Source organism: Peromyscus californicus, unplaced genomic scaffold (genome assembly GCF_007827085.1).
Source record: "Peromyscus californicus insignis strain IS unplaced genomic scaffold, ASM782708v3 Scaffold_7__1_contigs__length_154581171, whole genome shotgun sequence".
NCBI classification, from domain to species: Eukaryota; Metazoa; Chordata; class Mammalia; order Rodentia; family Cricetidae; genus Peromyscus; species Peromyscus californicus.
The window spans coordinates 3,346,952-3,362,079 of NW_026294595.1; the positions used below are offsets into that span (position 1 = coordinate 3,346,952).

The window sequence follows — 15,128 nt, forward strand, 5'->3', positions numbered from 1 at the left end:
GAAGTCACAACACATAGGAAGAACAGGAGAGTCGCCCCTCCTGGAAGCCTTGAGCACCCTTGCTGAACACCCACAACCCTCCCCCACCCACACCTTCTGCCATTCCACGAACCCCCTTGCTGCTCATCCCTCCAGTGCTAGGTCCAAAGGCTTCCCTCAGCCCTCAATGCCCTTCTCTGCCATGGCTCTGGGGTTAGGGTCACAGGCTCTGCAAGCCTGACCCCACTTTCTGGGGCAGATCCTCCTGTCCTGCAGCTCCTGGAGCGTCTGGCAGCCCAGTCACTTACTCAGGGCGATTCTCTGTGTTTTCCACTCCCAGGCCTGGTCTGCAACCCAAGACCCCGCTCTACTGCCAGCAAAAAGAGATGCTAGGAAATGCATGGAGGACGAGAGGAGGAAGGAAAGAGATGAGTGAGGGAGAGGAATAAATGTACCCTCTAGTACAGAACTCAGCAGACACGGTGAAGGTCCAGGAGCCCCTCTAAGACTCAGGCTTGCCCAGTTGTTCACAAGGCTATCCTTTCCTGTAAACATCCATTAACACTTTGAAAAATGCATATTTTAAGAAATGCAGCAGCCGGGCGGCAGTGGCGCACATCTTTAATCCCAGCACTCGGAAGGCAGAGCCAGGTGGATCTTTGTGAGTTCAAGGCCAGCCTGGTCTACAGAGCGAGATCCAGGATAGGCACCAAAACTACACAGAGAAACCCTGTCTCAAAAAAACAGAAAGAAAGAAAGAAAGAAAGAAAGAAAGAAAGAAAGAAAGAAAGAAAGAAAGAAAGAAAGAAAGAAAGAAAGAAAGAAAGAAAGAAAGAAATGCAGCACATGGGTCCTTCCCAGGCAGCCTGGCCTGCCCTGGCCTGCCCTGCTAGGCTTCATGGAGGCCTCTGACTCTGAGAAGCTTCTCCATCCCTCTTCCTAGCCCTAGGGCATTGCAGAGGGAGGCTAGCGGGTACAAAGGGTGTTTGGGCCTCCCAGGGCCACAAGAGACACAGGATGCAGGCCCTAGACCATTTCCTTCTTCCCACCCTGGACCCACCTCCTTGAGGGAAGCATGCAACTGAGTTCTCCTTGCTGTCTCCTTGCATGGGAGGCCACAAGAGACACAGGATGCAGGCCCTAGACCATTTCCTTCTTCCCACCCTGGACCCACCTCCTTGAGGGAAGCATGCAACTGAGTTCTCCTTGCTGTCTCCTTGCACGCCTGGGCTGTCCCATCCAGCGTTCAACCTCTGTTCTTTCCCCAGTAGCTCAGGGAACTCTCCCAGCTCACTGTGTTCTGTGGCTTCTCTACCCTCTGAGGAACAAGACCAAATCTCCTCCGGCTCCCCCACCCCTTCAGTCTCATCCCTAGCTGGGCTATGCCTCTGTCCAGGCTTCTGCGGCAACTCTCCACCTCTGACTCGCCATCCAGCCCTCTGGCTGCGACCATTTGCTCTGCCTGTTGGCTTGGGGCTCAACCCCCTTTCCTTCCTTCTCATGGAATAAACACTGAGGGTATGCCATAGGGCACAGCCAGGGTGGCTCCTGCATGCCTGAGACTGGAGATCTAAGGACACTCTGGCTGAAGGTAGGCAGGGGTCAAGAGAGACCAGGCTTCCCAGGTCCTGGGGACGTTCCCCTCAGCACTGCATCACCAAGACTAGCAAGGTGTGATTTCCAAGACAGACTTATAACTGGGCTTCAACAAAGTGAGCAGAGGGAGGGAGGGAGTATAGGGACCATTCCCACCTGGCCATCACTTGGGAGGAAAACAGACACATTTTCCAGAGTTTTGTTTTGGGGTGTGTGTGTGTGTGCGTGTGTGCGTGCGTGCGTGCGTGCGTGCGTGCGTGCGTGCGTGTGTGTGTGTGTGTGTGTGTGTGTGTGTTTCAGGTTTTGTTGTCTTTTCTGCTATTACTGGGGATTGAACCTAGGACCTTAAGCATGCTAGCTAAGTACTCTACCAGTGAGCTGCATGCCTAGCCTTACTCTGAGTTTTTAGAGACCAAATGGACAGAGTCATCAAGGCAGTAGCCTGACTCCCTTAGGAACCAAAGCTCCATGAATGCAGAGCCTGCTCTGCTCTGTTGGAAGCTCCTGCCGCACCCAGAGCATGTCTCCATGAGCACACAGGTGGGTGTGAATGCCAGGTGAGAGGGACCCATGGCAGAGTGAATGGTTTAACAGCACACTTGTGCTGAGAACAGGGTAGACAGCAGGAGACCATATGGCACTGCGACAACCCCTCAGCAGGGCCAGGAGCAAGACCAGAGGCTTCTGCCCGAACCCTGAGGCCTCAGGAAATCCTTGTCTCCTCCCACCTGGCTCCCCACACACCCACCAGCAGGGATGCACACTGTCTCAGTAAATAGATCTATGCTAGTTTTCAGCCCTGCCTCGCATCTTCGGGAAGGCTGGGTCACGTGGTGTCCAGCAGCAGCCCATTAGTCCACAGGCTGAAGCATAGCATATTGAATTCTATGGCCCGCAGAGCCCACAAGGCCCCATGCTGCTCTGAAATCGGCGCTGATTTATTGGAATGCAATCGCACAGTTATTTCCTGTAATGGACACGTGGCCCCTCCTCTCATCAGGAAAGCTCTTCCAAACCTCTGCAGGAAAACAGAAGCCCAAGGAGCTCGAACCGGGTCCCTACCGCAGCTCCAGAGGAAGAGAGGGTGACGAGGGAGATCGAAGGGGCACCCTTGTCTGCCTGTCCCTGTCCTTGGGTCCCCTTGGCCTCTGCCCCCCCCCCCCACACACACACTGATGCTGCTGTGGCAGAGCCCATAGCTGGGCTGGCCAAAGCCTTGGCCGATAAAGCCCATGCTATGTGAACCTAGCTCTGCTAAGCCTCCTGCCCCACAGGTCTGGCCTTTGTCTTCAGCTCACACACATCTATGGCATTTCCTCACAATGACACAGGATATACCCCCACAGTGATCTGTATCCACAGATACCCACTTGCATGCCAAAGTGTAGGCTACACCGACCCACTCGGATCCACTACACATCCATCACAGTTAGTCCTGTTCAGATACCAAAGCCCAAGGATGCTCAAGTCACTGATGTAAAATGGTGTTGTATATGTGTAGTCTGGGTACCACCTCCTGCATGCTTTAAACCCCTGCTACACTATTTACAGTGCCTAGTCACAAAATGTTTAGGGAATTAAAAAAATAAACAAATACATGTGGTCAATACAGTTGCATTTCCCCCCAAAACATGTTCAGTGTTTGACAGCTGAATCTATAAATGCAGAGTCAGAGAATTTGAAGTACCAATTTGATATTCAGTACTCATGTGCCTATGTTCTGTGTGTTTGTGCTCAAGTTCTCTCTCTCTCTCTCTCCCTCCCTCTCCCTCTCTCTTTCCCTCTCCCTCTCTCCCTCTACACACACACACACACACACACACACACACACACACACACACACACACACATCCATATACATGCTTCTATATGTAAATTGAATTTTCAAGCAATAGGTCAGTTTTTGTCATTAATTTCTAATTTCATTGCCCTGTCCATTAAGAGATATAGCCTCGGGGCTGGAGAAATGTTAGCTCATTTAAGAGTGGTTGCTACTATTTCAGAGGATCAGAGTTCCATTCCAGCACCCACATCAGGCAGCTCACATCCACTTCTAACTCTAGCTTCAAGGGATCTGCTGTCCTCTTCTGGCCTGGAAGGATACCTTGTACACACACACACACACACACACACACACACACACACACAATAATAAAACACATCTTTAAAAATATGGCCCTTCCTTTACTGAATTCCCTATGAGACAAGCCTCACTTTAGGTGTAAATATACATAGAAAGCTGAAAACACTTTGAACCCAACAAGCTGAGATGGACAACCTGCCATAATGCTGCTGCGCAGTGAATCCCAGGCCCTAAGTGTGTCGATACTTAACATCTCAGGTTTTTCTCTTCTTAGGTTGACTTCCTTTTTGTTTCTATTACTCAATCAGGGACAAACAAAAATAAAAGCAACTTAACTGATATTTTCATTTGCTTTTCTTGAATTATTAGTGTGGATGAGCAGAGCACTTGTTTGTTTACTTTGAAACAAGATCTCCTATAGCCCAGGCTATCTCCCAACTCTCTATGTAGCTGGGGATGGCCCTGAACTCCTCGATTCTCCTCCTTCTATCTCCTGAGTGCCAGGATTGCAGATGTGAGCCCCACTTTAGGCTCGCACTCATTTGTTGACTCCTTGTGTTTCTTTTCCAACTCGGCATTTCACTCTTTTGCCCGCTTTTCTGCTGGGATAACTGGTGCCCTAGTGTTTCAGCTCTTCAGGTAGAGATGGATCCCTGTGCACATGCGTTTTCACCATCAACAAAGGTGAGAGACAGCTCAAGGTGACTGGTGTTGCTAAGGAGGGCAGGGCATCTAGTGACGGAATGCTGTTCAAGGCCCAGAGAGGCTTCCACACTCCCTGCACACGCCGCCACTCCAGCGCAAAACTCACCACGGCTCTGTGGAGGCCAAGGACCAAGAGGGAATGTCCCTGAGACTTCTCATCTTTCGTGTGTGTGTGTGTGTGTGTGTGTGTGTGTGTGTGTGTGTGTGTGTGTGTGTGTGAAAATTCAGATCCATTAAACTCTAAACAGAAGAGCCAATTCACAATTTCTAGCACGTGCCTGTGCAAGGATGTATATTCCTGATCTTGGCCAGTTAATACCATTCCTCAACATTGCTGAGAGAAATGACAAATGCCAGAGCCAGGACAGAGACGGTACAAGGGAAGAAACCCGGATGTCACGTTAGGTCAGACAGTAAGGACAAGTTCAGAAACGGGGGTATGTCAGTGGGATAGACACCAGCTTGAAGGGCCCAGGGGCCACAGCCAGAACTGCTGGGTGACTTTGTCACAACAAAACCGAGGAATGAATTCCATCCCTTTAACAACAGGAATGCATCAGCTCCACACGGATAATGGGAGGCCTCTGCTGCCGTCATGAGACACATCAGAGAACACACAGTTCTGCTTCTGTTTTCTTATTGATGCTGTTTAACAGGGAGCAAGGGGTGTAGTTGATTGTATTTCTCCTGAATGTCATCGTCACAAAAGACCCGGAAAACCTATGGAAAGTTCCAGACTAAAAGATGCCAAAGAGCCATGACAACTGAATGCAACCCCTGACCCCAGACTGAGGCACTGGTGGAACAGTATAAAAGGATGTAACGGGGTTGGCTGAGAAAACTAGAAAGTGAATGTGAGAGCCGGTTCCCCTGATGACACTGGCACCCAACTATGATGGGCAGAGACTGCCTGAAGCTAGGAAGGGCTAGGAGAAGGAGCCATGATATGCAACTTGACTACAAGGAAGTGTGTGTGTGTGTGTGTGTGTGTGTGTGTGTGTGTGTGTGTAAGAGAGACAGAGACAGAGAAAGGGAGAGACAGAAAGACAGAGAGAAACTACAGTGATACAGCAAATAGGGTTACGCGCTCATGGCCCTTGGAGTGAGAGGCACGTGGGTGTTCCTTGTACTATAGATTCAAACAACTTAGCTCTAAGTGTGAAATGCCTACCAAAGCAAACATTTAAAGAAAAACAAAATCAAAATTCACGGCTTGAAACTTTAAACTATATGCACGTATAATCATATATATAATTATATATGTAAATAAATATAAGTAACAGCGAAAGATTATATTTGTAAAGGACAGTGTCCACAATCTACTGCCGAGTGGCAAAAGCAAACCTGTTAGTTGGATACTGAGAGCAGATCTTATGAACATCGCTTACTCAGGAAGATGTGAGGCAGGGTGATCTTGAATGTGGTACTCGCCTGGGCAACATTTCAGCTGTTTTTGTTGTTGTTGTTGTTGATTGGTTGTTGGGTGGTTTTTTTTTTTTTTGGTATTGTTTGGTTTGGTTTTGTTTGAGACAGGGTATGGTCATGTTAACCTTAGCTGACCTAGGATACGCTATGTACACTATGTAGACCAGGCTAGCCTTAAACTTGCAGGGATCCTTTTGTCTCTACCTCGAAAGTGCTGGGATTATAGCCATGCCCAAACATGCTCTGCAAAATAAACAAACAAGGAAAAAAACCACCAACAAAATAGGGCTGGGGTTAGGGGAGCAGGAGAGTGCTCAGCGGTTAAGACAGGGGCTAATCTCGAAGCACCCACATCAGGCAGCTCACAGCAGCCTGTAACTCCAGCCCCAGGGGGCCTGGTGCCATGTTCTGAACTCTGCAAGAGCAACTCTGCTCATCTGCACAAAACATAGACAAATACATACACACATAGATACACACATAAACACATAGACACACAGATACACACACACATAGACACACGACACACGTACACAAAACACACATAGACACACATAGACAAACACATACATATATAGACACACAAATACACATACACACATATAAACACACACATAAACATGCACACACATATACATGCACACATATACACATAATTTAAAATTTAATACAAACCCCAAACTATTGATTAGGGGCTAGAGAGATGGCTCAGCAGTTAAGAGTATTGACTGCTCTTTCAGAGGATCTGGGTTTGATTTCCAGCACCTACATGGCAACTTACAGTCATGTGTAACTCCAGTTCTAGGGGAACTACACTGTCCTCTGACTTTTGTGGGCACCAGCCACATATGTGATACACACATGTATATGCAGGCACTCACACACACTCATATTTTACTTTTTAAAATAAAAATGAGAGCATCTCTTAAAAATTGATTAGTATGTAGTGCAATTCTATTTTTGCCTTTACAATACTAGTCTGTGCCAAGCGGAGCGGTGCACACCTGTAACTCTAGCACTTGGGAGGTAGGGCAGAGGAGTCTCAAGTTTGAGGTCAGACTTGGCTGCATACATAGTGATACTTTACCTCAAGTCATAAAATAGAAATTAGGTTGTATGGGCAAGAGCAAAGTCTATCTTGATAGCTATAAACAATAGATATGTCTACACTGAGAGGGATTTTTAGGTAGTGGACTTTCAACATTGCCTCTTCCTGTTTAGTCATTATTATTTGACTTTTAAATTTTATTTATTTATTTTAGGTTTTTTCAAGACAGGGTTTCTGTGTGTAGCCCTGGCTGTCCTGGAACTTGCTCTGTAGACCAGGCTGGCCTCAAACTCAGTGACTTGCCTGCCTCTGCTTCCCGAGTGCTGAGACTAAAGGCGTGCACCACCACCACTCAGCTATTTTTTAGTTTTTAAGTATATATAGAAGCACCTGCATGTGGGTATGTGCACGTGAGTGCAGTGCCCGTGGAGGCCAAAAGAGGGCATCAGAGTCCCTGGAGCTGGAGTCACAGGGTTCTGAGCCACCCGGTGTGTGTGCTGGAAACGGAACTCAAGACCTCTGCAAGAGCAGTATGTGCTCTGACCACTCCAGCCCTCTTCTTCGGGTTTGTGTTCATTTGTTTTTTCAAGGCAGGGTTTCTCTGTAGCCCTGGCTGTCCCGGAACTCGCTCTGTAGACCAGCCTGGCCTCAAACTCACAGAGATTCACCTGCCTCAGGCTCCCAAGTGCTGGAATTAAAGGCGTGCACCACCACTGCCCAGCTTGTTTTTGTTTTTAAAGCTAGTTTTAGGAAAATATATGACTTCAATATCTTTGGTTATGAGTCTCCTGGACTGGTCTTGAATTTCTTTAGGTCATAAAATGCTGGCAATACTGTGATCTTCGTCCTACAGATTGGGATAAATGGTGTCTGCTGCAGTGCCCTGGAAACAGCCTGATTTTGCATCTATTTGTAAATTTTCTTCCTTGTAATTTCCAGTTGCCTACATGCACAGCTCTTTGAATTCTCCTTTGAATTGGCTGTGACAACTGACTGGTTTCCTCATTAATTAGTGAATTTAAAAAATGCTAAACATATGTTCATCTTATATTTGTGTGTAAGTCTTGGTTGTCAAAAAAAAATATGCTTTCACACGATTTGCTACTTCCTGTCATTAAAGGTAAAAGCTGTAAATATTTTGTAAGGAATGTTTCTGAGACTGAGGCCTTCTCCCTCCAGTGTGGGAATCCCTGACCCACACACTCCAGTGTGTGTAAACTCTCGCACAGCAATCAAGTGTGGATGGACACCCCCAAGTGTAATTTGCAGGGACCCCACCCTAGCCCTCAGAGCCTCAGTGCCAACTCTGGCACAAAGGACCCATCACCCTCAGAAAAGCCGGTGGCTTCTGACTGGACCTTCCGAAGGACTTTCTTCTGAATTTTTCAAAAACATTCAGAAATAACTGTGAACCAGGAGTCACGAAGCCAGCAGTCAATTCTAAACATATATGTGGAACACATGACCATCTTCATATGAATTCACTAACAGTATAGCTGTAACAGGTAATAAGATCAGGACCTTGGTGAGCTGCGGACACAGACAGGTGATCCACCCTGGCCACAGGTCTGGTAAGGACTCAGTCCAGACGGTGTGCAACCTTCACTGAGCTGTTTGGATTTGAGGTGTCCAGTATACCATCAACAACACCTCCCTTCCCTCCTGATGGACTCTGGTGGCTGCTTGAAAAAGCAGCTTCTATCTTGTATATTTATTTTGTATTCAGTCACTTTCATAAGCAAAGACCTTTTTTATGATGGGAAATTCTAAGAAAATCCCATTTTGTTTTGTTTTCTTGCCTGTCTCTCCCCAGAAGCATAAGGAACTTCTTTCCTGTCCTTTTGTATCAGCATGGAAGTTTAGCCCCACGCACCTCACTTCCTACCCCATTTAGGTAGCCACTGTAACAGTCCTATCACGGTACTGCCAGAGTACTGCCACGGTACTGCCCACTGGCTTTGAGACTTTTTTTTTCAGTGCTGGGAAATAAACCAGGATATCGTGCATGCAAGGCCAGCACTCTACCACTGAGCCCCAGGTATTGATTGAGTTTTCATCATAAATGCAAAAACATGTTAAGAGAGAGAGAAAAAAAAACTTAGCACACCTTTAATCCCAGCACTTAAGAAGCAGGCAGGGCTGGAGAGATGGCTCAGAGGTTAAGAGCACTGCTTGCTCTTCCAAAGGTCCTGAGTTCAATTCCCAGCAACCACATGGTGGCTCACAACCATCTGTAATGAGATCTGGTGCCCTCTTCTGGCCTGCAGGGATATGTGCAGACAGAACACTGTATACTAAATAAATAAATCTTTAAAAAAAAAAAAAAAAAAAAAAAAGAAGCAGGCAGATCTCTGTGAGTTTGAGACCTGCCTGGTCTATAAAGCAGATACCCGGACTGTTACACAGAGAAACCCTGTCTCAAAAGGACAAACCAAAAAAGAAAACCAAACCAACCAACTAAACAAAAAGTTTTAATTATGTGTGTGCGTGTTTGTATTCCCATGTGCATGCAGGTGCCTGCAGAATCCAGCAGTGTGTTGGATCCTCTGGAGCTGGAGTAACAGGTGTTTAAGAGCTGCCTGGTGTGGGTGCTGGGAACCAAATTCCGGTTCTCTAAAAGAGCAGGCATCAACTGTGCACCCTCCCAAGACTTCTCTACAGATACTGTCATCCCTGTTCACAGTGGCGAAACTAAGAATGAAGGACTGTCCCATAATGCTAAGATCATGTTACCGATCAATAGCCATTAAGACTTGAAGCCCACAACATCTTCAAACTCAAGCGCTTACCTAGCCATTACCATCTCCCAATCCAGGTGTTTTTGTGAACATGGTTTAAAAGCTAAACCGGAATCCTCCTGGACGTATAATTTTGTTATCAGCGTTTACACTTAATACATTATTTACATCTTTCAATGTTGTTTATTATTCTTCTACAAATTTAATGGCTGCATAGCGTTTCATTATATGGGTATGTTTTATTTATTTTTAAATGACTCCGTATCAAAATGAGAAATAAAACTGACTGTAAAAAAATCAAACACACAAAGGAATGTAAAGTGGAACATTCATGTTCCCCTTCCCCTCCCCAGAGTGAACTGCCACTAACAGTGGGATGTGTTTGCCTGTGGTGGAATTTATTGGCTTTTCTTTAGAAGAACGAGGGCACACTGATTGACTGCTTGCTTTACACTCAGAATGGATCATGACCATCATTCTAAATCTGTACATCTCCATTAAAGCCCAAGAATCAAGAATTCACATTTAAAAGAAATCAAGCTTAGCACTTGGCTTGAATAAACGGTAGGAGAGTCAGAACATTCAGGGGATTGGAAAAGAAAGGCATCAAGGTCAAGAGTTCCATTTCAGACCTATCAAGTCTGACGCCTGTGAGATCCTCAAGTGGTGAGGCCAAGTGGGCACACGGCCTCAGTGAAAGTCAAGTATGGGGGCTGTGAACTGGATATAAAAATGAAGTCATCTACATGGAGTGGATGGTGTGACAAGCCCCCTGCTGCCTCTAGACAGGACATATGTCCATCTGTACATTCCAGTCCCGACTCTCTTCTGTTGTCTTCCAACACTGGGTCCAAGTGTCATGTGCCACGGTTCCTGACTCAGTCACTCATTACCTGACAGATGGCAAGCCTTCTTCAGCTGCCTTGGGGTCCTTGGCTACACATGCTCTCAGAGTATGTACAAGCACAGGCATATTCTAGAACAGTGGCACTGTGATTCAGTCTTTTCACTGAGTTAACACTTCTCTGAAATGAGGGGAAGGGCTATGGGCAGAGGGAAAAGGACAGGCTTACTTCCCCTCACCTGCTTTTCAGCCCTGTGGCTGACATCCCCAGTCCAGAGTTCACAGGGCTCAATTTCTCCAGAGAATGAAGCCCAGTCCCGCCAGGAGACAGGGTGCAGTACTTTCATGGCTAGGGGCGGGGGGGGGGGGGGGCAGGACTCTTTCCTGCTTCCCGTTGTGTGTCCTGGCTCCGGATAGCCTAGCGTGTATGAATGTCTGGGGGTGGGGTCCCACCTAAGCCTCCGGGAAGGGTCTGGGCAAACAGCCCTTTCTCACCAGCTTCCAGGCGACAGTTAACCAATTCTTATTGCCTTGAACCTCCTCCCACATTAATCTTTTCAGTACAATCATATTTGGGAGTAAAACAGATCACACGTGGTCAAGAGTCCTCAATTTCAAGACTCATTTCTTTAAAAAAATTAAAAACCCTGGAGGAGCATCTGTTTATTTACTTGGTTTTCATAGCATTTCTCACCGTAGCCTGGGAAGGTATTTTCTTTATAGCTCAGTAGCCAGCTTTAGGTAATTTTCAAATTTTAATCTAACAAAAACAGGAGTGTTCTCACTAGGGTGAAAGCTTGATGTGTCCCTGCTTATTAGAAGTTCTTAAAACCCTCCAATTTTTTTTTTTTTAGGGATTTGGGGGTGTTTTTCTGAGAGTCTGTACTGGGCTTGTGAGTACCCCTATAGAGCTGGACTGCCGATGTGCTCAACCAAAAGATGGGGTCCCAAATGCTGACAGATGCTGGGCGAACACCCAGGGATGCAAGAACTCATTCAGCAGGTACGGCGGCAGCAGCTTCAGGCAAGTTCATTTCCAGCTCGGGAGGTTCTGAGCCTGAGGAGACCGAGTCGGCCTTCCCAAGCACTGGGCGCTGGGGACAGCTAGTCTTCACCCACGGGTAACCCCCTGCTGTCTCCTCTCCTCAGGCTGCAGTGGATCCACAGGGCTTGACCCGGAGCCTCTGCAGCGGGAGGTGCGGCAGCTACTTGTGCCCCCCAGGAATCAATGGCACCCCAGGCACATGGGGGTCAGGGGGCCTTAAGTGCTGCTCCACTCCCCAGCACAGGCTTTCAGCAGAGAGGAGGGGTGATCCTAGGTCACCCAGTTAGGGGTCATGGCTGGTAGCCCAAGATTCAGAGTTACCCACAGGAAACAACCCACAACATAGCCGAATAGAGAGCCGAGTCAGGCTTAAAATAGCTAAATAAATCTTTAATATTTCTAATTGCAAATGTACAGAAATTGCACAGCCACACAGAGTCTTTGAACACCAACAAGTTCTCTGTACATTATTACATGGTTAAAAGTCATGGCTGGTGGGAAGGGCTCCAGCCGACTCTGACGTTTGCATTTTTTCCTTTTCACATACTTACAAAAGAGGGGAGGTGGGCACAGTGGGGACAGGGGTAGCCTTGTGGCTGAATATATAGAAAAGAGGGGCTGGTTCCCTGGACAGTCTGGCTCCCAGATGTACGGGTATGAGGGAGTGGTGTCCCTTGGACAGGTGCTGGGGTACACGGGGAGCTCTGGCCCTGGTCCCCACCCCCACTCCTGGGTAGTCAGAGGTCTTCGCTCCAAGGAAGTTTGGCAGTTTCCTTAATCCTGAACATATAAGTTGAACAAAAAGGTCAGTTGCCTGTGTTGGCGGGGGAGGGGCAGGTCTCTCCAGCAGAGCCTGGGTGTCAGTGGCCAGGGTCTCCCAGAGCAGGGACCACCCTTCCCTTGGGGCTTCTGGCAACTCCAGCCCTTGCTGTAGGCAGAGCTCAGCCCCAAGGCTGTGGGCAGGAGGATGCTTTACTGGCCCCATTGGGGCATATGCCCCCATCAACCTCCCACCCCTGACAGCATGCTGCAAAGCCAACAAATCAATGCCCCAGGCAGGAAAAAGACAGACACCTAGACTGCAAAGCTCGTCATTGTCCTGCCCAGCACCGTTCTCAAGGCTACAGTATCAACCGTGAGAGCAGCATCCCGGCCAGCCCTCGCAGCACCAGGACTAAAGGACTATGTACATCCCTTGGGTGAAATAGTTCCATTACAGTCAAACACCAAGAACATTTACAAAAATTGTCGGACTTGCAATTAAGATTAAAAATCTGTGGAGTCTGTACACTTTTACAGTTTTTGCACTAGGTAAATAAGGCTCTCGGTGTGAGAGCTAACAACCCCGCCAGAGGGGCCATTGCATCTGGCCCTGCGCCCTCCTGTCCAGGCCTGGGGACCTCCCTATATTGCTAAGAGGCGATCAGACAGAGGTCACTTTATGAGGCATGGGCGAGAGTATGGGTAAGGAGGAAAGCAGGGCTCCCTGGGCAGTGGAAGGGCAAGACCCAGGCCAGGCCAGGCCCTGCTAAGGGGCCACCCTGGCTGAAATGCACAGGCGCAGGGGTGTGGACAGAAATGGGGCAGGAAGGAGTAGTGGCAGGACCGCAGCCCCGCCTCCTTCCTTCCTGAGGTCTGACCCTTGATAGCCAAGCCCTCTCTCTCTCCCAGCATTTGTCTGCAGCCTAATTGGGTTGCACATCACATCTACCCTGGCCTGTCCACAGAGTGAGGATGAGGTGCAGTGGCTGGGCCACACCTCTAGGACTTCCACCCTTCCTAATGAGAACTCTAGGAGCACAAGTACAGCTTGCCCAGCCCCATTCTGCTGTCTGGGCAAAGGCCCTAGCTCCTGCCCTAGGTGACTCAGAATCAGGGCTTAGAATCTAGGGTGTGGGAACAGATGGGGAGCCAAGAGACCCAAGCTCCTGCCCATCTCTGTCCCACGAAAGGGGGAGGGGCAGATACGCTACAGAGCAGCCTAGAGCTGGGGAAAACCAGCCCCAGCTGTGGGGGTGCCCCTCCCTGCCTGCAGTGCCTGGGTCCTGGGCTGGGGCTGGGAGGGTGAGGAGAGGCGACTGCACACACGGGGCCTGGTGCAGGCTGCTGCTGTCTTGGAGAGGGAGCAAGTCTAACATCCTCCAGGGCCGCTATTTCCCATGCAGTGCGCACGCTCAATTTAAAAGGCCCCTGTGTTCCAGCAAGCGAGCAAGCGGGCTTTTGTTTCTAATGCATACTGTGAAAGGAAAAAAAATCACAGTTATCCACCTTCTCAGGGCCTGCAGGCACTAGATTCTTCTGTTAAACCATCAGAGAAAAGAGATCATCTTTGCAGGGTGAGCCCCAGCCGGCCACTCCCCTCAGGCCACTGTGCGGGGAAGCACTGGGACCCTGGAGAAGGCAGCTGCCATGCATGGTGCAGCTTGGCCACCTCTGCCCATCTCTCTGGCTTCTGGGAATCCCAAGAGCATGAGCCAGGCCCACATGTGAAGTGTGGGAAGCTGTGGATCCTCCCACAGGTAGGTACGAGGGCCCCGCAGGAAAAAGTGCAATGCTCACTGTCTGTCTGGCAATGCAACCAAGGAAGGGAAGGAGGATGTCGAGACTGGGACGCGCACAGGAGCAAGGTGACTCCAGTTCTGTGCGGCCAGCAAGGTCCCCGATGGGCTGCATGCAATGGCAGTGGCTCCGGGCACAGAGGAGCAGGGGCCACAGAACCCCTACTGTGTCCACCAGCTGACCACTCCACCAGGTCCCAGGAGGCAAGGAGAGCCCCCAGGAGTGGCCCCAGACCTTACCCTCCCTGGCAAAGGGTGAGGGGCACATGCACTCAGCTGGTCAAGGAGAAGGTGACACACCAAATTCAACAACCAACAGACACATCTGGCAGGCCTCCCTTCAGGCTGTCCCGCTTCCCAGCGTGCATTCTCTGCTGCCTCTACCCAGACCGCTGTGCAGATGGGCGAGGAGACGGGCCCTGTGCTCAGGCTCACACTCCATCAGTCTTGTGCTCCCTCCACTGCAGGGAGCCTGCAGCTGCGGGAGCCTCCTGACAGACCGAGACCCTGCCCCGGCCACCACAGTCCCCTCTCCTCAGGCAGGTTAACAATTGCTGCTGTTTCTGAACTCGCCGTTCTCAGTAATCTGCAATTTGGTGGGGTTGGTGGGGGAGACGCCGTTACGGGCTTGCATGCTGTACCTCTCTTTCAGCTGTGTGAGTGCGCTCATGAGACGGGCGTTGGCAGCATCCAGCGAGGCGATACGCTTTTCCTGTGGGCAAGGAGGGCATTAGCAGGCCAGAGGACCATGCGAGGCAGGAGAGACAGGGAGACTTGGTTGGAAGTCAAGTGTGGGAAAGGCCCCAGGTTGTGGAGTATCCGGCTCTACGTGGGGAAGGTTCTGTGCCATCACAGACGGACGGACGGAGACTGCCGTCATCTGCCTCTTAACTTACAGAGTTAACACCGAGTACCATGCTTCCAGGCATTCGAGACACCCAGAGCCCCTAATTCCTAGGCTGAGTAGTCTACAGTCTAACCAAACCTGCCAATTCTTGGGGCATTTGGAAAAAAGGGACAGCCTTGAGTGAAGGACTTGGGGGCCAGAGTCCCTCTACCTAGTCCGCTTTCACCTCCCCACTCCCAGGAAGTCCCACCAGTCAGTAT

At 49.2% G+C, this 15,128-nt stretch overlaps 1 protein-coding gene across 13 annotated transcripts in view; it reads right to left on the reverse strand.

The window, feature by feature from the left end:
* Window positions 1-12,367: 12,367 nt before the first annotated feature.
* Dab2ip (DAB2 interacting protein) overlaps window positions 12,368-15,128 on the reverse strand; it is a 182,083-nt gene continuing 179,322 nt past the window's right edge. For 12 of the 13 annotated variants that reach the window (XM_052725901.1, XM_052725900.1, XM_052725897.1 and 9 more), the window contains one exon: window positions 12,368-14,733. In XM_052725901.1, the coding sequence (XP_052581861.1) occupies window positions 14,566-14,733 (168 nt within the window). In that variant the 3' untranslated portion in view covers window positions 12,368-14,565. The remainder of the gene's footprint in view (window positions 14,734-15,128) is intronic. The other variant, XM_052725896.1, reaches the window with a different exon arrangement.